Source organism: Dufourea novaeangliae, unplaced genomic scaffold (assembly GCF_001272555.1).
Source record: "Dufourea novaeangliae isolate 0120121106 unplaced genomic scaffold, ASM127255v1 scaffold14, whole genome shotgun sequence".
In the NCBI taxonomy this organism is placed as follows: domain Eukaryota; kingdom Metazoa; phylum Arthropoda; class Insecta; order Hymenoptera; family Halictidae; genus Dufourea; species Dufourea novaeangliae.
The window spans coordinates 2,913,970-2,940,107 of record NW_015373890.1 but is presented as its reverse complement, the minus strand read 5'-3'; the positions used below and the strand labels follow the sequence as shown (position 1 = coordinate 2,940,107).

General features: G+C 32.3%; 3 protein-coding genes across 5 annotated transcripts; 2 read left to right on the top strand and 1 right to left on the bottom strand.

Moving 5' to 3' along the window:
- Positions 1-356: 356 nt before the first annotated feature.
- LOC107186784 (protein phosphatase 1L) lies at positions 357-3,957 on the bottom strand. Of its 3 annotated transcripts, none has more exons than XM_015574725.1 (8): positions 3,712-3,957; positions 3,114-3,359; positions 2,720-2,917; positions 1,481-1,774; positions 1,254-1,410; positions 1,045-1,175; positions 662-969; positions 357-580 (listed from the first exon to the last, which is right to left on the bottom strand). In XM_015574725.1, exons 1-8 carry the CDS (start codon positions 3,745-3,747, stop codon positions 499-501), a joined length of 1,452 nt encoding a protein of 483 aa, XP_015430211.1. In that variant the 5' UTR covers positions 3,748-3,957; the 3' UTR covers positions 357-498. The 3 variants fall into 3 exon arrangements, with proteins under 3 accessions (XP_015430211.1, XP_015430226.1, XP_015430218.1); XM_015574740.1 differs by having other exon boundaries at positions 1,045-1,148; XM_015574732.1 differs by having other exon boundaries at positions 2,720-2,902.
- Positions 3,958-5,513: 1,556 nt separating this feature from the next.
- LOC107186310 (dedicator of cytokinesis protein 9) lies at positions 5,514-17,288 on the top strand. The gene is made up of 28 exons (XM_015574150.1): positions 5,514-5,704; positions 6,417-6,533; positions 6,734-6,912; positions 7,376-7,445; positions 7,828-8,268; positions 8,358-8,852; positions 8,954-9,120; positions 9,214-9,375; positions 9,443-9,522; positions 9,613-9,866; positions 9,947-10,188; positions 10,773-10,872; positions 10,985-11,356; positions 11,442-11,639; positions 11,711-11,857; positions 11,936-12,099; positions 12,989-13,193; positions 13,321-13,529; positions 13,608-14,018; positions 14,095-14,395; positions 14,472-14,631; positions 14,709-14,869; positions 14,960-15,289; positions 15,373-15,514; positions 15,814-16,076; positions 16,168-16,525; positions 16,689-16,980; positions 17,054-17,288. Exons 1-28 carry the CDS (start codon positions 5,606-5,608, stop codon positions 17,286-17,288), a joined length of 6,354 nt encoding a protein of 2,117 aa, XP_015429636.1. The 5' UTR covers positions 5,514-5,605.
- Positions 17,289-21,103: 3,815 nt separating this feature from the next.
- On the top strand, positions 21,104-23,383 carry LOC107186584 (protein CWC15 homolog B). The gene is made up of 3 exons (XM_015574485.1): positions 21,104-21,390; positions 21,589-21,895; positions 22,096-23,383. Exons 1-3 carry the CDS (start codon positions 21,260-21,262, stop codon positions 22,336-22,338), a joined length of 681 nt encoding a protein of 226 aa, XP_015429971.1. The 5' UTR covers positions 21,104-21,259; the 3' UTR covers positions 22,339-23,383.
- The last annotated feature ends 2,755 nt before the right edge of the window (positions 23,384-26,138 follow it).

Genomic DNA, 26,138 nt, shown 5'->3' with positions numbered 1-26,138 from the left:
TCATATTATTTAAAAATTATATCCTAGTTTAATTTTGTATATACTACATATATTTAATTCATTATTACAATAGTAATGCATAATGTACAGAAGTATACATAAATGTTGTACTCACATACTGCTGGTGAAGTAGAAAAATTGATATTTCAAGAAACGGACAATATCAAATACATGATACAATTAATATTAGCAAAGTTCTATGCATACAATAATAAAATATCTACTACTACAGGATTACTATCCATTTAAGATTACTATTAAATGGAGTAGCTGCAGAAAAGTATACTGAATATTTTAATTACATAAAACGGATGCTGTTCTCTGTAAAAAGAGATATTCTGATAATGATTGAAACATCCAATTTTTCTATATTACGCACGCACAGCCAGAGTACACTCATTTCTTTTCAGATTTATACTTACTAGTTGTTATTATGTAATTAATGATCAGAATATCTTTGGGGAAGTATTGTAGTTTAGTTGCATAATAAAAACATTACTAATATTTTTTGATCTCTGAAATACCGAATTTACGATCTTTCAAATTGATAACAACCACAGTAATATTGTCTGCAGAACCCCTGTAAATTGAAGTGACAAATATACAGTAAAATGTTATATAAATTATCGTCGAACACCAGTATTATTCTGCTTCACATTACCTGTAATAGCTTTGCAGCGTGATACTTTTTGCTCCGAAATGTGGTTCATTTATACGTTCCTTAATGAACGCCACAGCCTCTTCATTTGTAAAAGTATCCCACAAACCATCCGATGCGAGAACAATGAACATTGGATTATGATCACTGAGATCGAAAGTTAAAATGTCAGGATCGGCAATTACTAATTTTTTATCCTTTAGTGGATAGTCACCCAAGGCTCGAGAAGTAGCTAATATACCGGCGACTCTCCATACACCATTAAACGTAACTAAGCCGCCTGCTTTATTTATCCTCCTTCTTTCTCTTTCCTGGAAAAAAGTTTCATAAACAAAAAAAAATGACAGTACAGTTAAAACTCTATATACATAAACAGAAGCATCTACTTGTTGAGGTTTATGGTCGAAAGACAAAGGTATTGCATTTCCTTTTCCATCACACATTACACCTCTTGAATCGCCAACATTTGCCACAATCAATTTGTTGTCTTCTAAAAGAGCAATCAAGGCAGTTGTACCTACATTAATTGAACTATTATAGTTATTTTGACGCTCAAATAGAAATGAAATAACATAAATTCTGATGAACTGATTACCAGCGACATCCATATTTTTCTTAGCTGTTTCGACTAACAATCGATCGACTGCTAACACTTCGTCAGTTAGTAGTCTACCGTAGTTTATTTTATTTCCATCGAGATAATTTGTAATATCTATTTTTTCTGGTTTTCCTGTTGTCCTGCATGGCCTTACCTTATAATTACAATAAAAGTTGACTTTTGTTATTTAAATTTATTAAAGGGATATCTAACATTTATTATACCTCTCTTGTAATTGGTCTCTGCAACCTGTTTAACTTGTCAAGTAATTCTGGATCAGTTACATCAACGATTTTCTTCATACAATCGTATGTTTGAGATGTGCTGACTGTTTTGCGAAACGATTTTTTCCGTTCGGGAGCACCATCATTTTTCTCCTCCTTTGGATGTTCCTCAACTTTATCCACATCTTCTGTTAACTGAACATGTGGTGTTTTACCAGCTATCATATCTTTCAATTCGAGCACTTTCTTATTAATATTCGGGATAAGATTATCATATGCATAATTTGCAGCAAACTGTGGAAAAAAAATTTGCTCTAATTCTATTGTATGGCTGCTAATAAAATATACATTCATAATATTAGCGTATGGTTAATATACTATTACTAATGTATGTTATAATATTATTTAATTATATATATGCTACACTTTAACAATCTTCTCAAATAGTTTTAAACGAGGACTGTAACAGTTTAACTGCATATTAATTTTCAAGATGCAATTTGTCTATTATGTACAGATTGCTCTAATATAATATAGAGATATCTAAGTAAATATGAGGATTATAGTTTATACTCAATATAATTTGCTGTAACAATGACCTATTACACATTCATATTATTTTTTTTAAATCTACACTAATAATCCTTCATATACTATAATAGTCTATTCTATATCTGAACAAAAGTCTATACTTTCAATAAAAATATATTATTCTGCCTGTAATTTGTTGCATGCACTATGTTAGTTTTCATTCCGTGAACAATAATAACTTAATTATAAAATACTCCTCTTGAAGTGTCCTATATAAGCTAAGCAGTTATAATGAAATGAAACAATAGCTACATTAATATGTAGTTGAAAAATATTTTGTATTAGTCCATAACAATGTATACTATAAATGAATATATTAACTTGTTCAATAATAAATTTATATAAGAAATGCATTCCGATTTCACTGAGACCTATTATTACATTTTATGGTATTTTAATTTAACTGATACTAGTATATTATGATTTATCAAACAACTGTACCATCACTAATTTTACCTTATTCCTGTTTCTTTAATCTGAAATTTTTGACAATGATCATATAGGATCATAAAAATACAACAGTTGTAATTTTACACAAAGAGGCTAACACTGAACATTGCACTGTGAGTAATATTTTAATTATAAATTAAGTTCCTATAATATATATATGTATAGGTAAATTAATGTATTGTATATTGCTAAACTTACTTCTCCACCGTGTCCATCAAATACGGCAAACAAAGATACACCTGTATCATTCATATCTTCGTTCACAACAAAACGATCTTCCATACGAGGTCTATGACCTTGAACAGCATATGCAGCAATATGTCCTTGTTTTAATTCCCAACTAAGTTTCATCCCATTGTTTACAGAATCATTAACTAAAAACTGTAGTTTTGATACCTATTAGAAATGAATGATTATATACATTTACTATTTCTAAAATTCAATTGTTGACATTTGTAATATATTTAAAATAACAAAATATTTTGTTTTACATTAATGATGATATAATTATAATATATAAGGTCTAATAGAATAAATGTTATTATATTAATAGCTAACTTATTCTTCATATTCATTCTTGTAATCTGGATACCTTTGATGTGGTACGACCAAGGGTATATTGAATTCTTCCTAATAATGATCGACTCCACACATCAACTGCTTGTATGTAGAATAGAATTATTGCCAAAATTGCTCCACAAATTAACACTTCTGGCTTCAATGCATAGACTCTCATGATTCTCCAAAAATAACCCAAAGGATTATTTATCCCAGCGTGTAATCCGGTGGGAATACCCACGGCAAACTTTGACACCAACTTCATATGTGACAGATATGTCTATTGCACAATTAGAAAAGGTTTATAAACAATAATGCTAAATATCTTATTTTATAACAAAAATGTATGTTTTGAAGTGATAATGATTATTCGAGAATGTTATAGTTATTGAATTGTACTATGTATCATCGAACAATTGAATAATAAATTTTATTTGTTCCAATTTATCGTTTAAGTATGTGTTATAAAAATAAAGGAGCAGCTAACCGAGACTATTTTTGAATACGAATTACGCGATATGAAAATCACGAATTAAACATTTAAGTTTATTAAATTTATTATTTTATTAAACTGTAAGTTTTACTTCTAAGAAATATGAAAATATATTATGTTTAATTATTTCTATTATTACCTGATACAAAATCCTGTCTTCGAGCTCGTCATCCATAATATAAAGTGAAAAACACCTTGGTTCAAGCCAGTTTTGCACTGAACGAGAGTTTCAACGAAAAATTGACAATAATTTATTAAAATGCGTACGTGATGGTACATAAAACACGCACAAATGCAGCATTAATATTTATTGCTGAGAATTTGTACGGTCGTTCGTTCGGAAAGTTTAAAAAATCGTATTCAACGGAAATTAATTTGTACAGCATTTAGCACTTACGGCGACGATACTAATAAATTGTAAAATTCAAACGTTACTGTAGACTGCAGCTTAGACTCACGCCGTAATCTAATGTATGCGGCATTCTCAGTATTCTATAGGTATCATTTATGCTCCTCATAATGAAACTAATTATGTCCAATCAATTCCTTTATGCACCAGAAATAAATATTCTAAAATATTTTCATCATTTTGATATAACTTTACTTTTTCCAGGTAATATATTGATGACTAGACTATACATTTGTAATAGATCCAACTAAATAAAGTGTAATAAAATAAAATCGTATTTAATTTCTATTCACATAATTTATATTTTTAAAAATGAGAATTTACATAAACATTCTGAGTCTACTGATGAATAATTTTAATAGGAAGTGAATTAAAAAAATAGTACAAAATATCAGAACTGATTAATATTATAATTGCAGGACAATGCATTTATCATTAAAATATTGTATCGTACTTCGATTGTTAGACTGTTTTAATGGTAAATAGATACATATAGATTTGGTTTTACATAAAACTAATTATTATTATTATTGTGTATAAGTAGTACAGTTAGTGTATGTACAATTCATATGAAATTTTATAACATTTATATATAAATTTCTCACTCATTTGACTTTTTAGTGCAGACAATTTTTTAATTAAATTTTAATTCATATTAATGTACGGTAAAGAATATATTTTCCTCATAAATCTTTTAATGTGAGATGACATTCCAAGAAGTGGAACATGCTTATCTTGGTCAATAATAATATATTATATAATAAATATAAGCGAAACTTATCAGTATAATCATTTAATAAGTTCGTAGATAAGTTTTGCTTATGTTTATCTAATTCTCAAATGCAGACAATCTGAAGATAGTCTTACATTTTATCATACATTCTATGTACATATTATTCTACATTATTATAACTGTTCAGGTCGTACTGGGTCGCATTAATTTGCTAAACGAGCACATTTTTCGACTACGAAATATTTTCTATTTTAATTATGAGTTTCTGTTACGTACTTCATTTAAGCTTTTCATACTACAATTAATTGTAAATAATTTAAGGATAATAGTTTATTGAATATTTTAAAAACTTAAGGAAAATGTAGTATTTTACCAGTCCTAAATTATCCAAATAAACTCTTTAATACTTTAAATATACCAGGTTTAGTGTATGCTGGACAAAATAAAATGTTAATGCCCCTATTTCAAATAATATCCAGGGGTCTTTAAATAAATTAGTCAAACAAGGTCGTAGCCCTACTTTCGTAATGATCCGGATGAAACAAGTATCTCCCATATCTTACTGATTCAGCAATTCGATGTAAATAAAGTAGACGTCATTCAGAAATAAAATAAGCTGTTTATTGTTCACCGATTAAAGTTTAGAATGTGAACAATATAATCTCAGGCCAAAGACATCCGACCGGATACAGTTCGCAGCAATTGCATTACGCTGCAAACTGTATAGGGTGAGCTGTCACGCGTTGCTACACACGACGTGAGTTTAGAAGCCGCTTAACATGGCCGCGGCAATAATGAGTGGTTACCACAGACGTGTGTAATGAGTACGCGTGATGTTTGTGATCGTTCTTGTTGGTGTACGGTGATGAGATCAACGTGCCATCGGCAAAGATGAGCGAAAGAAAGTTTACTCGCGGCTTGGGCAAGCCGGGAATGGCCGCTCAATTACGGGAGACTGTCTCTCAGGTAGTACGCGAGAGCACCGTACAGGTAGGACCGTTGACATCCTCAGTTCGATACTTTTTGCCGCTCGATCCTTCCCAACGATTCGTCACTTGATTTTCAAACAATAAGTCCTTAATAATAACCGACACCGATAAAAGTTTGTTCTCCTTGACACCATTTATCGGTACTTCCATCACATTATTAATTTATTATTCATGATAATTACTGTCAACAGTGTACAAAGTTCTCGGTATAAATACTTCGAAACGAAGATAAATTGAATGAATGTTTAAGTAATTATTCATTTACAATGACTCTATGCTGTGATATTTTATCCTTGTTCTTAGTCATAGACTCGCAAACACGAAATTCCGCTTCTTTTAAAGATAATGTTATTCACAGTGGAACGTGTCCATTTATGGTATCTTGTATTTCCTTGTCTTTATTGTTCGTTAATTATTTCCTTGAACAGTGGACAAATTGTGTTCTTTTGATCGTTGTTTGGCCCATTTACTGTCATCACACAATAGAGATTGATAAATTGATGATTAACTTCTAAAGAATATACCGTTAGAAGTTCTAATGTGCATACATTATGGATCACTTATTTAATTAACGACATTGCCTTTATTCTTTTGAACTTTTAAAGTAATCTTTTTTGTAAATTGGAAGGAAATTGAATTAATTTAATGCAATAATCATAATGTTTCTTTTCATTCATCTTCATTTATTTCATGAAAATATTATTTATTTTCAGAATAAGCCTCATCTAGTAGAACCCATAGACTTTGAAAGTTTTGTATTAAAAAATAAAACTTTATTACAAAATGACCCCCAGAGAGAGCTTTTGCTTTATCCTCAGGATGATGTATCAGTGAGTTTCAACTCAGTATTTCATATCTACTTATCAGAATTTACATCCGCTGTATGAGTAGATAAATTATTATGAATTCATACATAGGATGTTAATGCTTACAACATACTATCAAATTTTTCTGTAACGTATATATGAGTCTTTGATTATAAGGGATTTTAATGAAGACTAATAATTTAAAAAATGTTTCATTTACATAGCAAGTGGTATTGCCCAGGAGATATCGTACCCTTACACCCACAGTACCACAAGTTTCAGATAATGAAGAAGGAGGAGAGAACCTTCTTACAAAAGAATGTTTGCGAAGTTATACGTCTAATTGGAACCTGATACATTATAAATATTCAGCACACAGTGGAACTTATCTTGAATTGCCCAAGTATGTTTTTATTTCTACATTGATAAAAGCATTCATTCTAGTTTAATTATTGTTATTTAATTCAGATAACTGATCAAGTTCATAAACTTTTATGTGTAATGCATGTGTTACAATATCGAGTTTGTATTGTACAGGGTGATTCTCTCACTGCGCAAACCTAAGGTCGTGCCACTCTGAGAAGAGCCTGCATCATTGACAGTGAGGACCGATTTACAGATTACACAAGCCGACAGCAATTTTTTAGAGCGACACAGCCTTTAGTGTAAGCAGCAAGAGAATTACCCTGTAGTATCTATATGTATGTACATATTTCAACTATAGTGTATGAAACACAAAACCAAATAATATATTTCAAACAGTGAAAAGAATTGTATTTTGATATTGTCATATCAATAATTATATTTCTCTAAATAGTATATTAGATAGTAAAATGTAGTTCACCTATTCTTTCTTATATTTTTAGAATAGCAAAAGCTGATGATCTGAAAGATGAAGTATATGAAATTGATACTGAAGTAGACCAAGTTGATGAGGTAAAATTTTTGCTTTAATGTAAATATTAAAATGTTATACAAATAATATTTTTCGTTGCAGTGTTTTATCTGGTTGCATGATTCGATAAGCAAGATTAGCACTTTAAATATATCAGTATTTAAATTATAATTTGTCATGATAAATATGTAAATAGTTTAGATAAATTTTGTATCATTTGTTGTGAAACTTGGTGTTTGCAGAAATAATTTACCATGCAGTAGAGTTCGTATTTACAAAAAATTACTTTTATGATATTCCTCCCATTTATGTTTCATTGAACCAACTGTTTTGTTGTTAGTTTTATTCGTTTTGTATATGTAAGATATTCAGTACCACGGAATGTTGTATAAACAAATATAACAGTTTGTTTAATTTCATTAGGAATTAACAAGGAGTAATGGAATAACAAAAGAGGGATATTTAATGAAAGGACCAGAAATCGGAAGCAGTGATCGAATGTTTGCACATATTGGCTCGAAATCATTTAAAAGACGATTTTGTCACCTTAGACAAGAAGTTGATGGCACATATATTCTTGAATTTTTTAAAGATGAGAAGAAAGGAGAAGCAAAATTGACAATAGTAATGGATTTTTGTACCGAAGTTGCGAGGAATCCAAAGCGTGGAAGGTATTGTTTTGAGTTAAGAATGAGCGGGACTCATAAGTCGTATACTTTAGCAGCAGATAATGAGACAGATATGCAGGATTGGTTACTAAAGTTAAGCTCAGTATTACAGCATTATAAACAACAAGAAGAGAAGCGTGCTGCTTCGTTGGAACGAGCATGTAATACACCTCCTCCATCTCCTCAACCTATGCAGGTACTGAATGTAAAAATGAAAGATACTAGACAGATATTTACTAAACAAGTTTGCTAAAAGTCAAATTTTATATTATACAATATTTACAGGTTTATGGAACATTGAAAGGCTTAGAGCAGAGTATGAATCCACAATTGATCAAATATTCCAGAGAAACTGATACGAGTATAGCATTGGCTCGACGTGAAAATCGCAAACGACTGTTCAGTATTTATCCTCATATTCCGCACAGTAAACAACAGCCAGGAAGTTTGAGTGAATATAGTGTTGATCCATACAAAGAGCAGTTTGGGCACAGAATTTTTGTGAAATGTGAAAGTCTGAAATTTAGATTGCAAGCACCGATAGATGAAAAGGAGTCGTTGTGTCAGGTGGAGCCATATCAAACAACATTAAGTCTTTATGATGCAAGAAATGGTAGAAAACTTACAGAGAATTTTCATTTTGATATTAATCATGAGGTTGTCCAGGAAATTGTAAAGGAATTAAGTCCTGTAGGTATTATGACAGAATCTACAGACAATATGAAATTACCGGATGATTTAAAAAATATACCTTCGGATTGGATTAAATATCCAAAACAGGTGTGTAATTTTAAATATTCATTTTGTTACGACGATATTAATACTGTTATTTTCGTAATTTATTTTTATTTTAACTCTGATTTAATTTTTTATGTTTATAGGCCATATTTAGTATTAGTAATCCTCACCCTGATATATTCTTGGTTGTAAGAATAGATAAAATATTACAAGGGAACATATGCCAAACTTCAGAACCATATGTAAGAGCTACAAAAGATCCGCGATTAGGTTTGAAAGTGCATAAACAAGTCAAAGCATGTTGCCAAAGGTAAATTTATCTGTAATTGTATTACAAGAACATTATTCTATTGTAGTGCACTATTTTCTTTTATGGAATTTAAATTTGATTTCTATTTTCCAGACTGGGAAATTATAGAATGCCTTTCGCTTGGGCTGCCAGACCCTTATTTAGATTATATAGTAACGAATTAGATACATCGTCTGATTTTCCAGCAATATATAGACAAGAGGGAAATAAGATAAAGGATGATGAATTGCTAAAACTTCTTTCGGAGTACAGAAAGTATGTATGAGAGCAATGTGGACTAAGCTTTGTACAAATGCTTACTGATATCTCTTTCGTATTTTAGACCTGAAAAACTTAGTAAATTAACTGTGATACCAGGATGGTTAAAAATAAAAATTGAGTCAATTACAGAATTACCCGACAGTATGTATTTCAATAATGAAAATTATCATTTTTCATTAACCGCAATAAATGAACGAAAGTGAAAGTGATATACTATTTTTATGCGTTTAGACACATTGTCTACGTCCTTCGCAGCTTTAAAGCCATTCCCACTACCACCAACGTCAGAACCGACCCTTGAAGTGGCAGAGTTTGAAAGTGTTTCAGAAAAAGATGTCCATCCTTATACGACATACATTAATCACCTTTATGTTTATCCACAAACTTTGTGCTTTGATGCACAGAAGATATTTACAAGAGCCAGAAATATTGCATGCATCGTTGAGTTACGAGATGATGATAGCGAAAATACTACATCTTTAAGAGTATGTATAATGTAAATTTTTCTTTCGCTTGGACATTTGTTGCGATATTATTTTACTATTTTCCTCATATTTTCTAATAGTGTATATATGGAAGACCCGGTGCTCCGCTTTTATGTCTACGAGCGTGTTGCTCAGTTCTACATCACAATTCAGTTCCCTCGTGGTACGAAGAAATTAAAATACGACTGCCGACGAAACTTCATTCTAAGCACCATTTACTTTTCTCTTTTTACCATATAAGTTGTGATATGAATAAGAAGAAGGAGAATGGAGTTGAAAACTGTGTTGGATATGCCTGGTCGCCTTTATTGTACAAAGGAAGGTATGACATTGTGTTCCGTAACCGATGACTTTTGGAATTTAACCTTTTTGTGGGGCAACCAAAATATTCACGGTTATTGAATAATCAGGATATTCCTATTCTGACAGATTAGATAAACATCGATAAATTTACTTCCATATTTTTCGGAAATTTTTAGTTTTCCCTTCCTATAATATGCCAAGTGTTGTTTTAGATAAGAACATGAAAAGTTGTGAAAGGAAATTTCGAAATTGGTACCTGGGTACTCGGTTGCCTACACAAGCGTTAAACCGTGTATTTACTTTCTATGTTTTGTATATAAATTACAGACTATTACCTCTCGATTATCGTCCCGAACTCGTGTTCGCGCCGAGACAAGAATCTTATAGGGAGAAATGCTTCAGTCTCTCGTAAATTCGTTTTTTGCCCGAAGTTCGAGCCTCGGCAATAAAAACGGAGGTGCAACAAAAGTATGTGCTTGACAGCCCACCCAGTGGTGGGGATAACGCTTGGACAATAATTGTGTAGAACAAGCCAGATGATAATCGAGAGGAGTCTGTATAATGAAATGATACAATTGTAAAAAAAAAACATATTTTATGCAGACTGAATGTGGATATGGATGTGAATGTTCAAGCATTACCTGTAGCAACACATTTACCACCAGGATATCTTTCGATACAGCCACTTGGGCTTGGAAAAGGGGTAAGAAAAAGATAAAATAAAATATTTATATTTTAACATTTAACACAGATAGATATAAATAAAAATGATGAAAAATATAATTGATTCGATGATATTTATATTTTCTTTTTAGAATGCGGGACCGGAAATTCTATGGATTGACTCTCAGCGGCCAGTATTCACGGTGGCGTTTCAATTAATTTCAACTGTATTTACGCGTGATGTACATTTGCATAATTTATTTGCTCACATGGAGCGAATCCTGGACACAAAACTGGGAGCAGTACCAGCGGATTCGGAAACGTGCAAGATATTAAAAGCTACTCATGCCGTACAATTGGTTACTGTTATTACATTTCTTCCTACTATACTAAATCAACTGTTTACGTTATTAACGCATACAGCGAACGAAGAAGTTGGATTATTTATTATAAGAGTGTTAATACATTTTATACATATGGTACACGAAGCTGGTAGAAAAGAAATTCTTCAAGCTTATATTAAGGTAAACAATTCTCGGAAATTACAAATATTGTTTACGAATCATTTTAAAGAGAGAATGTTAATTTTGTATATTAATACTTTCGCAGTTTGTTTTTGTATCACCTACTCAAGGAAACGGCAGTGTCACAGTTCACGAACAGTTAGGAAAACATCTTCCTACATTATTAGAGCCCAGTAACACTGACTTTCTAGTGGTAAATAAATTTATGCATCATTCTAGTTTCTTTTTTGAAATAATGATAAAAAGCATGGCACAACATCTACTTTCAACAGGAAGAATAAAGGTGGGTCATGAAATAGTATGTTGTTGACTCAACACGTGGAATATATATATGTCAACTAAATCGTTTTACAGATGCATAGGAATGAAAGGTTTTCGAAAGAATACCATGAAAAAATTAGAAGTTTAGTGGAGGTTATTATGCCATATCTTATGAACAAGTATAAGGAAATGACTGTCGAAACTCACGAATTAAACAAGAGTCTTGCACAATTTCTAAAAGTAAATAAATATGGAACATGTTAGTCGTGTATCTTCTACAAGCCTGCTTTATGAAATACTTTAAATGTTCTGCTACAGCGATGTCTTACGTTCATGGATCGTGGATTCGTTTTCCGTTTGATCAATTCGTACATGGACAATTTTTCACCTGGAGATCCACGTGCACTGCACGACTTCAAATTTACATTCCTGCAAATAATTTGTTCGCACGAGCATTACGTGTCCTTCAACTTACCAATGATGCAATCACGAATCACTTCCAGAGGTAAAACCGAAACGAATAATTGTTATCATACTCGGTATCTTCAACAATGTAATATAATCGTTTTATGCTTTATTTAGAAGATACAGAGAGTGATCCAGAATGTGATGGTATGTTAAGTCATGGTCACACACTCCCGTCTTTATTGTGGTTTGTTACTGTAGCCATAGTGAGTGGGAGTTGCACATAATTTTCTTAACATTGATCACTATCAATCACTAGATTTTTTAGACAGTGTTTTCATGGCATTCTTATTTACTGCGATGCAAGCCTTGTTTTTTAGATCATTGAAATGCACTGAGAACTGAAGATTCCGAAATTTATGGCATATTTAGTACTTAACACTATTTAATACACACATTAAATAGATTATACAGGGTGCTCTTCTCATAAACATTAAGTATTTCGAAAAAAAATGTAAGTACCTCTTCCATTGTTTTGAAATACTTACTGTTTATGAGAAAAACGCTGGTCCAATTTACCGCGAACACCCTGTATATATATACACACGCATACAATATACTCACATGTTATATTTTATATTTTATATGTTTAAGAACGTATTTTTACACAATGTTATTTTTATATTTATGTACACTGTTTGAAAAGATTTTTATACAAAGAACTGCACGATTTTACAAATATTTTATAAACAGGTTAATAGAATAATTCTGTCATTATTGAAGTATAAGCAATTTCAATAAAAAATCATTTTCAACAGAGTTTAGAAATGAATTGCATACAGTCAAAGTTTTATAACAATCTATTAAATAGTTTTTATAAGCTATTTTATTTTCGTTGGATATTTAATATTTTTGGGCGGCCCTTGAATGTGCATTCTTTTATGTTTTTATGACATTTAATATAAGATGTTATATAAAGATGTTCGTTACAGATTTAATTAACGAGTATTGCTTGTCTGAAGATTTCTGTAAACATCACTTTTTGGTTGGACTCTTAATGCAAGAGGTTAAAACATCTCTAAACGAAATTATACAAACTCGAAAAGTGGCAATAGCTACGTTAAGAGATTTAATGGCGAAGCATGAACTTGATGATAGGTATCAGAACAAGGTAAATCAGTTATAATATAATTGTTCGAGTGAATTGTATCATTAAAAGTAAATTTGAGATGTTTTATCATACAATGCTTAATATTAAAATAAAGTAGTTTCTGGTTAACTATGTTCTGTTTGTGTAGGGTCAATTAAGTAGAATAGCATCCATTTATATACCATGGCTGGGTATTGTATTGGAAAATTTGCAACGACTACAATCTGTATATGATAGTACTAAACCAGAAACTAAGCAAAATGGTACCAACAGAATGTCAACCAGTAGTTCTTTTTTAGCAAGCAAAGACACTAATAGTACCACAACAGCTACTGGAACACCAAAGTCAATACACAGGTATGATTAAGTCAGTTTAGATGTAATTGAAATTGAAGTTACGCAATTGGAATAACTTTTATGAAATATTCTCTATAGGCTCACCTTACATTTGGATACGCATTCTCCAATAAGAGCGTCCATGCATTTACGAGATTCCACGTATTTTGCTGCCATAGCAGGGCAAGGATTAGTTAACGGATACTCATGCACTAGTATAGAATCAGACACATCAACTATGTCTGGCGCCTCGCAGTCAAATATATCTCAGGAAACTACAATAGTAATTCGTGAACCTGTCGAAAATGGCACCAGCGAGAAAAAGAGACATTCACGTTCTTTGAGTGTTACACAGTCATCACCCAGATGCGATAAATTACAGTCAGCGGAAGTGAAAGACATTCTGCTTTGTTTTTTGTTCGTTATAAAATACTTGGGTGATCATCAAGTAATTGCTTGGTGGCAGCAGTGCAGCGATTGTGAAATTTTGAACTTTTTTTCAGTTGTAGAGTAAGCCCAATATTACGAATGCAATATTAGAACATTCAGTCTTGCTCAGTAAACCAGACGTTATAATTTTTTCTAGGATGAGTCTTCATCATTTTAAATATGTTGGAAAAAGACAAATTGCTACAAATGCAGCAAACAGTTCTGGAAAACCTCGAACAGTAAAAGCAATGACATTGCCAGCCAGAATGGCGCCTCCTGATTTTACCAGCGAAGGACCTGCTACTAGCACTTTACAACCTCATAACACTACAGCCAGGGAAAATCTTGTTGAAAGTGATAGTGGAAAAATGCATCAGGCATTGTTAGAAGCAAATATGGCGACAGAAGTTGGTCTTATTGCATTAGACTGTTTAGGACTCTTCTGCCTTCACTTTAAGGTATATAATATAATATATCAACATTTTACAAAACTGGATATTTGTAACTGAGAATTAACTTACATACATTTTTCAGGATGTACTTTTAGCAGCAGATGGTGATAATCCTATTATGCAAAAAGTTTTCAGCATATATTTGTCATTCTTGCAAGTTGGTCAATCTGAAACATTACTACGTCATGTTTTCGCCAGTTTTAGGGCATTTTTAAATAATTACTCCATAATACTTTTTCAGGGTATGAACTACGATAACATATACGACGACGTAAACTTCTTGGTAACTCTAATTAATTATTATAAAAAATGTTTACAGGAAATGCAGTTCTGTGTGGACGCTTGTGTTACGAGTTATTACGTTGTTGTAATAGTAAATTAAGTTCTATTAGGCAAGAGTCCTGTGCTTTGCTTTACCTTCTTATGAGGAGTAATTTCGAGTTCACTAGCAGAAAAGGTTTAACTAGAGTTCACTTACAAGTAAGTGCTAAACTTTTCAGAAAATTTTATTTTTACGTCAAATTATGCCTAACAATATTTTAAATATTTTATGTGTTTATTTATATACAGGTGATCATTTCTGTTTCACAAATGCTTGGAAACGTTATTGGATTGAATAATTCAAGGTTTCAAGAATCGCTGTCATTGATAAATAGTTATGCTTCATCTGACAAAGTAATGAAAGGTACAGGTTTTCCAGTGGAAGTGAAAGATCTCAATAAAAGGATTAGAACTGTTTTAATGGCAACAGCACAAATGAGAGAACATAATAATGATCCTGAAATGTTGGTCGATTTACAACACAGTTTAGCCAACTCTTATGCTAGTACACCCGAATTAAGGCACACATGGTTAGAAACTATGGCTAGAAATCATGCAAGAGATGGAAATTTTTCGGAAGTATGTACTTTCATAGATTCTACAATATGGATTTCATGTAAATGTTGATATTCCATAATGTTTACATTATTATTACTTTTTAGGCTGCTTGCTGTCAATTACATATCGCTGCATTAATGGCTGAATATTTAAAATTGAAAAAAGTTCACACATGGGGAGCGGAAGCCTTTGATAAAATCTCTGAGAACATTTTTAGAGACGAATGCAGTCTTAAACTCGATGCTGGTGAGATTTGTATGTTGTGCACACGTTTGTATTATGATTTAAGTTCTGATTATTTTCAATCCATTCGATTTTGTTAATCACTGTTTTATTTCGCTTGGAATATGGTGCATGGTATTGAATTGCAATTGTTCATATTTATTTTGGTTCATTTGTATTTGTAATCTAGTAAGCGTGTTGTTATTTTAGATTTACTGGAACACTTTTTGTAGACGTTTTTTGTAGATTAATTGGAATGAAAAGTTTCTTTCTCTTTCTTTTCATGCCAAGATAATACTTCATTATTGATGGTATTATTTTAGGTGTGCAAGATATTCATTATAACGAGTATCTACTTCTTGAACAATTGGAAGCTTGTGCTGAGATGCTGGAGAAAGCAGAACGATTTGAAGTTCTTGGACATCTGTATCGTTTAATAGTTCCTATCTACGAAGAAAAACGGAATTACGAAGCATTAGCAAATTGTTATTCACATTTAGCGCAAGCTTGTAATAAAATTGTTGAAGTCACTAAATCTGGAAAGAGGCTCCTTGGAAGGTTTTATAGAGTTGCATTTTTTGGTTCGGTAAGAAGAGTTACAGAATAATATTATTGTACACAATATATGCTTATTAATTATCTTCAAAATTTAATTTTTGTGAATATGTGCTCTACAGGCATACTTTGAGGATGAAAACGGACAAGAATACATTTATAAAGAACCAAAAGTTACGTCTTTATCAGAGATTTCGGAACGACTACATCATTTGTATTCTGATAAATTTGGAGCAGAAAATGTTAAAATGATTATGGACTCTGTACCCATTGATATAACTGAATTGGATCCGAAAATTGCATACATTCAAGTAACGCACGTTACACCTTATTTTGAAAAATACGAATTGGATGCTCGGCAAACAGAATTTGAACAGAATCACAATGTGTCGTGTTTCATGTTTGAAACTCCGTTTACTAAAGAGGGGAAAGCAAGGGGTAATCCAGAAGATCAGTGGAAGCGGAGAACAATTTTGACAAGTACGTTAATTTTAAGGTTAACATTTTAAAGTATTCATGACTTATACATCTCAAAATGTTTTCATGGCTGAATAATTATATCGAAAAAAAAAGATTTTATTATATACTTCGCATTGAAGAAATTCGCAGGTTTAGTTCAATGTTATCATTTGTAATATTTTAGCGCAATATTCTTTTCCGTATATTAAAAAACGGATCCTGGTTACTGAAAAACGAGTAATGGAACTTAGCCCGATTGAAGTCGCTTTGGATGAAATGCGACAACGCGTTCAAGAATTGGAAGACGTGGCTCTTGTAGGTCCAACGGATGTGAAAAAATTACAGTTAAGACTACAAGGGAGCATATGTGTCACAGTAAATGCTGGACCACTCGCGTACGCTTCTGCATTTTTAGATCCTGCATTATCCCCACATTACCCGGATGATAAAGTTGAAGAATTAAAAGATGTTTTTAGGTAAGCATTCATCTTTAACAATTGACTATTTTTAGTTACTATTTTTTGTGTTTAATGTATAACTCAATTTCAGGGAATTTGTTAAGATATGTTACACAGCTCTGCAAATAAACAGTAAATTAATCACATCTGACCAACACGAGTATCAGGAAGTTTTACGCGAGAATTATCAGAAACTTTGTCAAAGTTTATCATCGTTGCTGGGAGAACCTATTTGGCCAGATGAGCAAGTTGGTAACTTTAAACGTAATAGTGCTGCTTTGTTTAGTGCTATCAGTGGTGCTAATAATCATACAAGTACAGCCTAAAAGAATGAACGTTTGAAAAGAAGTCGTTTGCATAATTCAATTAGCTTTGTTTTTAAGGCAATTTCTTATCGAAACGAATGGTACAAATTGGGTTATGCGTTAACTCATTATTAATTTTCTTAAGCACAAAGAGAACTGCATTATTAATTATGAATTAGAGAATAATGCTACTATTTTAGTAAACCGCTACAATTACAGATTTCTATTAAATTCAAACTGTTTTTTCCTATTCGTTAATTAACAATACATGCGTATTAAACATATTTCAAATAATTCTTCATAGAATAGAAAGAAGAATAATCGGAATTATTTGGTTTCATATCATTACTTCATAAATAATGAATATACACTTTTTCTACAAACAGTATAAAAGTATTATCAGGTGGCCTAATTACAAAGGTTTCTAATATTCTAATCACTGCCATATTTTGATATAATTATCATGTTTATATACTCTCTTTTTAGTGAAAATTTATATAGATAAAAAAAGTAAATGACAAAAATAATATTTAGATATTTTACTTCTGTGAAATATTAAAATTACTCTTAACTACAAAATTTATAATTGTCTTACATACAATTTCCATGTATTGAGAAAAGTATACATATGAAATCTAGTTGAATGTAGTATATTTTGGTGTCCAGCACCTAAAGGGGCATTTATATATGCGTGCGTATTGACTCAAGAATTTAATGATTTGTACATTACAATATGTTAAACATGTAGAAGTTAATTTGTATATATTTGTATAATTTATCTTATGTATATGCATTATGTAAAGAAGATGTAGCTGGCAGTCTATATTTATGCAAGTATTATTATTGGCTGAGAAGTGGAGAATATTTTGAGAAGGAAAATATTTCAATTAATAAACAAATTTTTTGTACATTTATACATGGTAATACATATTAAAGCTTTAGTTAACATGAAAATACAAATTTATATATTATGCAGCACTTATACATTATAGAATGTCTGCTTGTTAGAAATTGTGATACTTGTCAAATCTCCGCATTCTCGTTAATGAAGTAACCAAATTTTACGGACGATGTACTTACCTTAAAATTATTCCTTCCAATCAATTTTTCCAAAAGTTATTTCTATTTTATGATGTATGCTTATCTTCTTTATATAACTATATTGTGATACATTTTTTAAATAAGATGCAGTACTTTATTGTATGTATTTGCATTCTGTACAATTTTGTTTCGTAAATTCGTGTACATAAAACAAAAATATTGAAACGTATGGAGTACGTAAAATGTAGAATTACAAATGTTGAATATTTCAGAATTTTTAATTTCATTACATTTATTGCACACAGAATAGTATCAAATTAAATAAAACGCTACAAATTTTAAGTATCACAGAATTTTTATTTTCTTTTTTATTTACCGAAAAATTGTGAAATTAATACTTATATAAATCTTATCAATGTTATCGGTTTTTATGCAAAGTGTTTTGTGCAAATTTTATGTGTTTTTGTATGTAATGAAATGTATAATTGTAATTATTATACATAGAATATTGTGTTTGAATAACAGAATATTGTTATTCATTTTTAGGAATATGTATCACTTTATATTAGAATCTGTCCTGAATAATGTTTTATTGAATAGATATATTTTGAAATGATATCAAATACTTTATACACATGCAATTTTAGTAGTACAAAGCTGCTCATATAATATTTATCCAAGTAAAGGGTATAATTTATAATAAATGCATATACAAATGACAAAATTCCTTAGAAATTTCAGTGGATTTATAAATGATTTTGTTATTGCATTATGACAAACTAATTTTATTACATTTAATTAGGTAAAACTTAATTGTACATTATTTTTGTTGTCTTTATTTAAGTTGAAATTGACAAATTTGTAATCTGCAAATTGTACAGCAACTTACTGTCATAATGCTATAAGAAAAAGGCTGAGTAAGAATGATGTATTACAGTATGTACATTACATATATATTAGACTTGTACACTAGTAGCATTTATTTACAAAACTGATAAACTTTGAAATAATAAAACATAATATTTGACTAAGAACAGTGGTAAAACTTGTGTGCCATGGTACAATCTTTCTTTTATTCAGACTGCTCTTTGTAAGTGCAAATGAACGTTGCATAGAAACTATGTCTGAATATTTCGAAATATATGTTATTATTTCGTTCGCCTAATGCAATTAACGAATGATACCATTAAAAGTAGAAAAAGCTCTGCTTATAAAGTTATGAATTGTTTATAGGAAAAGTTAATTGTAGGGGATAATAGTATGTCACGAATGTAGCAACACGTTTGTCGCATCGCTACTGCAATATAAGCTAGGTAGATGAAATCAATGTCGAATTCATATTATATTACAATTGGAAAATAAATTTTAATCGTTGTTTGCGAATGTAATTACAAGTGCGTTTTGACAAAGCTCTCTAGAAATGAATGAGGCAATAATTGTATTTTCAACGTGTTAGAAGAAGAAAATTCTTCTGAAATTTATCTACGATTTCTCATACATTATATTACATATATTTTTATAAAATCATTTAATCATGGAACTTATTTCAACATGAAACACATGTAGTAAACATTATTGTCTCATGCTGAATATTGTATATGCACTTACATTTATGTATTTTTCAATTATCATTTAAGAAAATAGTCAAAGGAAAATTTCTACAGAGCTGTGCTTTTATCTGTGAAATTTAAAGACTGTTTTCTAGTACAGTGCCTCTTTGGTTGCAAATATAATAAATGAAAGTCGGAATGCTGTCCAACACTGTATTTAAAAGGTATTAGGTTTTATACTGATAAGAAGTTTAACTATGATAAATATTATAACGCACAAAATAAATGACACGTCAATAGTTTACATTCGACATAAACATTTATAACAGAATGGAAAACTAACAATGTATGTATGCGAAAGAGAAAAAGCGCAATGTGTTAAAATTCATTAATAGAAATGAATAGTGCGTGAAAATAAATGTTGCTATTATGTAAGACAAATGTAGTCTTCATTTTAATAAATATCAAATTAATCTAAAATGCAGTATTTAAAACATTAAACCTAATTTCTAAAGTTGGCTCATGTTCATTAAGTATGTACGAATTTATAAAGTCACAATTTTTTAAATACAAATTGTATTATAAATAATGGTAATAAATTCAATTGTCATGCAATAATAAGTTGGAAACATACTCACAGAATTACGTCACAAAGAATTATACAGATGTAGTCACATAGATTACATACAGCTTAAAGTACACTGATGTTGCAATTACTAATGTATGGCTATTATATAAATATGCCATTGTACTACCACATATTACTCTATTTTATTTTAAAAAACACTTATTATTGTTTCAATAATTAACTTATGAAACTCACTCGCGATTTCAAATAATTTCTTAATCACCGACATACTTTATTTAAAATATACACCTGAAACACTATCTTTTATATTCAACTCAATGTTCACTAATTAAAATGTATACTCCTTGAAACAGTTAGAGGATCGTTACTACGGTCAGTCACTGTTGCATCCACGAAGCGAAAGAAAAGAAATAAATTACTATAGACTTTATAATCTTACATCTTCTCTATACGATACTAACACGTAGCTTTGTTTTTATAATAAACTTTCCAGGAATTATACGTCGTATTGAAGGGCACGGCGGCTACAATATGTTATTTTCTAATTGTATCGAGTAACGTATTTTTATTTCGAATTTTCTATATTTGAAATATTTCGATACTACGATCGAATATTGTATCGATTGATGCTTCACGCAGAAGACCGGGAAGACCTCTGGTGGAGAGTATTGGAGTATGGTATATGACGCTACGGAAGTTTATGAATTTGTTGAACGATCAGCTGTGTTTTGGAACATTTTTGTAATTCGCATTGAGAAAAAAAAGGAAACAGATTGTTGATTCGGTAGAGTATTTTATAGATTCTATAAAAAATGACAACAGCTGCAAGACCCACCTTCGAACCTGCTAGAGGAGGACAAGGTCGTGGTGAAAAGGATTTAAGTGCAATATCAAAACAATACAGTAGTAGAGACTTACCGTCTCATACGAAATTAAAATACAGGTATTTTATTACATTTTATATTACTCTATTCTGAAAGTATAACATTCATCTACTACATTTTTCCGAACGTAATGTTAGTTTCTGATTAGTACGTCATTGAATATAACCTTACTTATCCACATAGTTGCAAGACTTTCTTAGTATGTAATTAAATACAATTTATATATTTCTATTTATTTTGATAAATTTCGTGTTTAGAGAACATGGGCAAGGAACAGTTGATGAATTGCGAAACCGTGATTTCCGCAAGGAATTAGAAGAACGTGAACGTGAAAGGGACAAAGATAAAAGTTCTAATCGGCGCATGATAGAGCCAGCTCGAGAAACTTCTGCAACAAGTGCTAAAAGGCAAAAAATAGATCAGGTCCCAACAGCTAGTTTAGATGCTGATGATCCTTTAGATGATGAGGATTCAGACTCTGACAGTGATGAGGACGATACTGCTGCCCTTTTGGCTGAATTGCAACGCATTAAGAAAGAAAGAGCAGCTGAACAAGCTAAGAAGGTTCGAATTTATTAAATTAATTGTTAAATTCTTCTCTATGATTACAGGAAAAAAAAATATACAAGAAAAGATTAATTTTTGTGATGCATTGAGATATTAAACTGTTGATGCCAGAAATGTTTAACTTGATAAATTAATAAAATTAAAATTATGTTTATCTTATTTGCACAATGTAATATTACATTGTTTTTATTTTGCAGGAAATAGAGAAAAGACAAGAGGAGGAAAGAATAAGAATGGAAAATATTCTTTCTGGCAATCCTTTACTAAATTATTCATCCCAGAGTGGTCGGACAGACATGAAAGTTAAAAGAAGATGGGATGACGATGTTGTGTTCAAGAACTGTGCTCGTTCTGAACCAAAAAAGAAGCATGATGTGTTCATAAATGATTCCTTAAGAAGTGAATTTCACCGTAAATTTATGGAAAAATATGTTAAGTGAAGAACTACTCTAAGAAATATATTGCGTTTGTACATAGTTTTAAGTTAGTCCATAATTATAAAAGTTCTGCATCAGAAGAGGCGTAACAAAGTGTTCTTACAAAAACTAAGTATGTTATAGACAATCTCTCTGCAACATTATTCTCTTAAATCATCCTCTATACACGCGTATGTTCACGCTAACGAAGCGCGTCGTTCGATTACCATATTGTAGTGACCACAAAATTCGTTTAATTAAACAGAAATACTCCAAACTATGTACCATCTAAGTATTCGAAATAGTATGAATTCTCTGATCCACGGTTTCCTCTCGCGGCGAATGTTTAATTACTCGCGTGATCTCCTTTACACGGGTGTTTTCTCGGCACGCGGCGAGCAGAGCCGTTCTAATAACTATACAAAGAAGTCGTTAAGTTCCCCGGTATGTAAAAATAAGCGTACAAATACTCGAATGAAAGGAGGAAAGAGCGGGATGAGTAGAAGTGGGGTGAGATGGATTGAGGTAACGTGTATCGGTCCGGTTGGTGTGTATATGTGTGACAGGGGAATGAATAAGAAAGACAGTTAAAGAACGTGAGCAAGAGAGAAAGGGAAAAAAGGATAAAGAAGGAGGAGAGCGTGCTGGAGTTTGTCCAGGCAATGTAGGTACGTGTTTCGGTAGCGACCGGCCTCGGCGGTGGTGGAGCTGGCGGCGGCAAGCGCGTGTAAACCGCTGGGTCAAGTATAACCGGTCCCAGGGTCCCCGGAGCAGCCGGAGGCAGCAAGCAGTCTACCGGTGCGACGCGCAGCTGGTTATCGCTGGTAGACTCCCTGGCACCGACCTGGCCAACTAACGCAACAGGGACACACAAGGGGCCGGTCCGGCTCGACGAGGAGAGAAAGAGAGAGAGACGACCGTTCACCGGTAGATCGCCTCGAGATGATTTCTGGGAAGAGATATGTCCTATGTTACGGTACGGCCGATCGGTACTTTGCGCGTCTGAATTCGTCATCCGCTTCTTTTCGAACGTTCAAATTAGTTACGGGCCGCGATCCACACCAATTCATCCGACACCAAAATCATTCGACATGTATACATACTGTTATTAAACGACATCCGGAGGGATAGTTTTGATACTTCCGAACGTTTCTTGTGGATCCTACCTTTTACATCCCCAAGTAATAGATACTGTTTGAACCTCTTACCCTAATCTAATTTGAAAGTAATGAGTTAGAGTTTAGCACCTATACAGCTAGTGTCAGAGTATTGGCAATCTCTTGTTTGTTCTATAGCAGGAAGTAGAAACTTGGAAAACTATAAAGTGACTCGGTAGCGAATATGTTTAGATTGAAATGTTCGTTGAATTGGACTGTTGATACTTTGTTTTGGAAATTTCTCTACGAGGTGAAGTATAGATTCGTTATTGTACGATGAATGTTTGTAAATGTATTATTTAAAAAGAGGTGAGAGGAAGAAGTTAATAAGGTCGTCTACCCTGTCTGTTAAAGTTACCGAGTTACATAATGACATGCGAGACTCGCGAGAACTCCCGAGTTCAGTCAGCAACGAGGTGAAAACTAGGTGGTTTCGGACTTTATCCGTGATCATTGATTCCTCCAGTTTTACGTTGAATTTGATTTCATAGATACTTGATAACAGTCAAACTTATCATCTTCGAGTATGCCAAATACTAGAATGTCTTCATAAATATAAAATGGGAGAAACGTGTAAGAGGAAATTTAAAGCATCGCACAACTCCACAAGAATTACAGTTTCTAAAGGATTTAGTACTCTTTCAAGCAGCTTATAAACCTCGTTTGAAAAATGAGTCCTACGAGTTTAATGAATTGAAAATTGACATTTATTCGATTTTTTCACATATATTTGAATGCATATAAGTAGAATGCAGAGTATTCCGTAGTTACAGAACTGTTAAAAAAATGTTAAACAAACATTCTCAGAATGTTTTATTAAACATTCAGTAAGAATGAATTAATGTTTATCTAGTCCTTGTTTCCTATTATGCAGGTACAGAACAAAAGCCATGACACTTTCAGTGTCACGTGAAAACGCGCCTTAACTCGTGTCCACCTGGAAAATATCGATAAATGCACGCAATATGCTCGCCGATACCGAAATCATACGAATATTCTCTGTATCTGGCGAGTTCTATATGGCGTAGAATCTATCGGAATCAGCGGACACACGCTCGATTGGACGGGTAAACTAAAGCGCGAAGTCGTCGAGTTTTCTTTGAGGAGATAATCTCCGGGGGAGGGATTTTCCCGGTGAACGCACCTCTGGATTCTGCAGCTTTCTTGCCCCTCTCTACCACCCTCCCTGCCTCCCACCCGCCCCGTCCATTCCACTCTCGCACACTCCTCTCTCTTCTGCTGCCACATTTTTTATTTACCTCCTATATCCCTCTATTTACTTTATTTATTCCCGTTGCTGTTTCTTCTCGGTCGAGAAAGGGACACGTGCACGGGGCAGATAACAAGAAAGACAGAGAGAGAAGGAGCTGCAGAGCCATCTCGTGCTTTTCTTCAGGTGTTTCATCCACGGACACGCAGAATGACGAGCCAGGGCTGTATAGATAACAACGTTTTATTGGGTTGAGCTGGTATGCATCGATAATGGAATCGCCAGAGATGCTTTCAGGATTATCGGCTGGAATTAAGAGCGAGCACCGCTGTGAGTTCTCCGCCGTTCAGGTGCACCGACTTCTTGCAAGAAGAAACGGTCTGTCGTACGCGGGAAGAATGCTGGCTGCTAGGCTCTCTCGCGATGGTCGCTGAACGTGCGCTACCGCTTGTTAAGGTACGTTTTCACGTGACAGTAAAAGTGTCATGATTTTTGTTGTGACATTGTATGACAATGGAAAGCAATGTCACGACAACGTGATATGTACTTTTCATGACGACTAAAGTCATAACATTTAGTGGTAGAACCGTAAGAGTCACGATTTACTGTCACGTGAAAACGTACCTTTAGCGGAGACGGGTAAAGTGGATCTCCGAAAGGCATTTTCGGATGTCAAATAAGCCATTCACGAGGCCGAAGTGACTAACGCCACTTTTTGAATTCCTTCAAATTTTAGCGCCAAGGGACTTTATTGGCGCCGGGTGTTTCTATTAAACCTGCTGTTCTCCTTGCTTATTCTTCGCGTTTGCATCATTTCGAATAAAATTATTTCAAACTTTGAAATGATTTCTTCTGAAGAAATGAGAAATACATATAAAGTAGACGTAAAATTTAAATACGTTAGATACTAAAAACAAATATTTGAAAACATAACTAATATTGAAACATTAACGGTTAATGCAATTGTAATCGAAATTCTAACGTATTGCATTTGTTAGTTACGTAGCTGTCGGATATTTTTATTCAAGAATAAACGTATTTTGCGCTCGTCTTAACAATAGGTATCTAGTATATTGTTAATATCTCATTTGAAAATGAGATTCGAGCGTGTCCTTCAATTTTTTTCTATCTGTTGACAGATGTTACTTTTCATGAATTATGTTTTACTGAAATGCAAATGCAAGAACTAAAAGTGAGAACTGCACTGCAAGTAAGACTTTATTGTTTGCTTGTTCAATAAACACATTGGGTACAGTATGTGTTTGACTGAAGCGGAGAATTCGAATGAATTCTGAAAATTATGTGTTTTTTTATTTTATGAGTATTTTATTACCTGAACAGACGAAATTACTACGTTTGGAATTCCACCAGTATTTAGTCATCATTGAATGTAAATTACCAAGTTATTCGTCAATTTATCTCCACGTTTAATACAAGTATTTAGTAGGTTAAGTGTA

Bases quoted from the DNA above. Each gene is read 5' to 3' on its own strand.
- LOC107186584 (XM_015574485.1), top strand. From the start codon at position 21,260: ATGACAACAGCTGCAAGACCCACCTTCGAACCTGCTAGAGGAGGACAA. The intron at 21,391-21,588 runs GTATTTTATTAC...TTTCGTGTTTAG, and splicing joins CATACGAAATTAAAATACAG to AGAACATGGGCAAGGAACAG. The intron at 21,896-22,095 runs GTTCGAATTTAT...TTTATTTTGCAG, and splicing joins CAGCTGAACAAGCTAAGAAG to GAAATAGAGAAAAGACAAGA.
- LOC107186310 (XM_015574150.1), top strand. From the start codon at position 5,606: ATGAGCGAAAGAAAGTTTACTCGCGGCTTGGGCAAGCCGGGAATGGCC. The intron at 6,913-7,375 runs GTATGTTTTTAT...TTATATTTTTAG, and splicing joins ACTTATCTTGAATTGCCCAA to AATAGCAAAAGCTGATGATC. The intron at 14,396-14,471 runs GTATATAATATA...TACATTTTTCAG, and splicing joins TCTTCTGCCTTCACTTTAAG to GATGTACTTTTAGCAGCAGA.
- LOC107186784 (XM_015574725.1), bottom strand. From the start codon at position 3,747: ATGGATGACGAGCTCGAAGACAGGATTTTGTATCAG. The intron at 1,176-1,253 runs GTAATCAGTTCA...CAATTAATGTAG, and splicing joins GAAAAATATGGATGTCGCTG to GTACAACTGCCTTGATTGCT. The intron at 970-1,044 runs GTAGATGCTTCT...ACTTTTTTCCAG, and splicing joins TCGACCATAAACCTCAACAA to GAAAGAGAAAGAAGGAGGAT.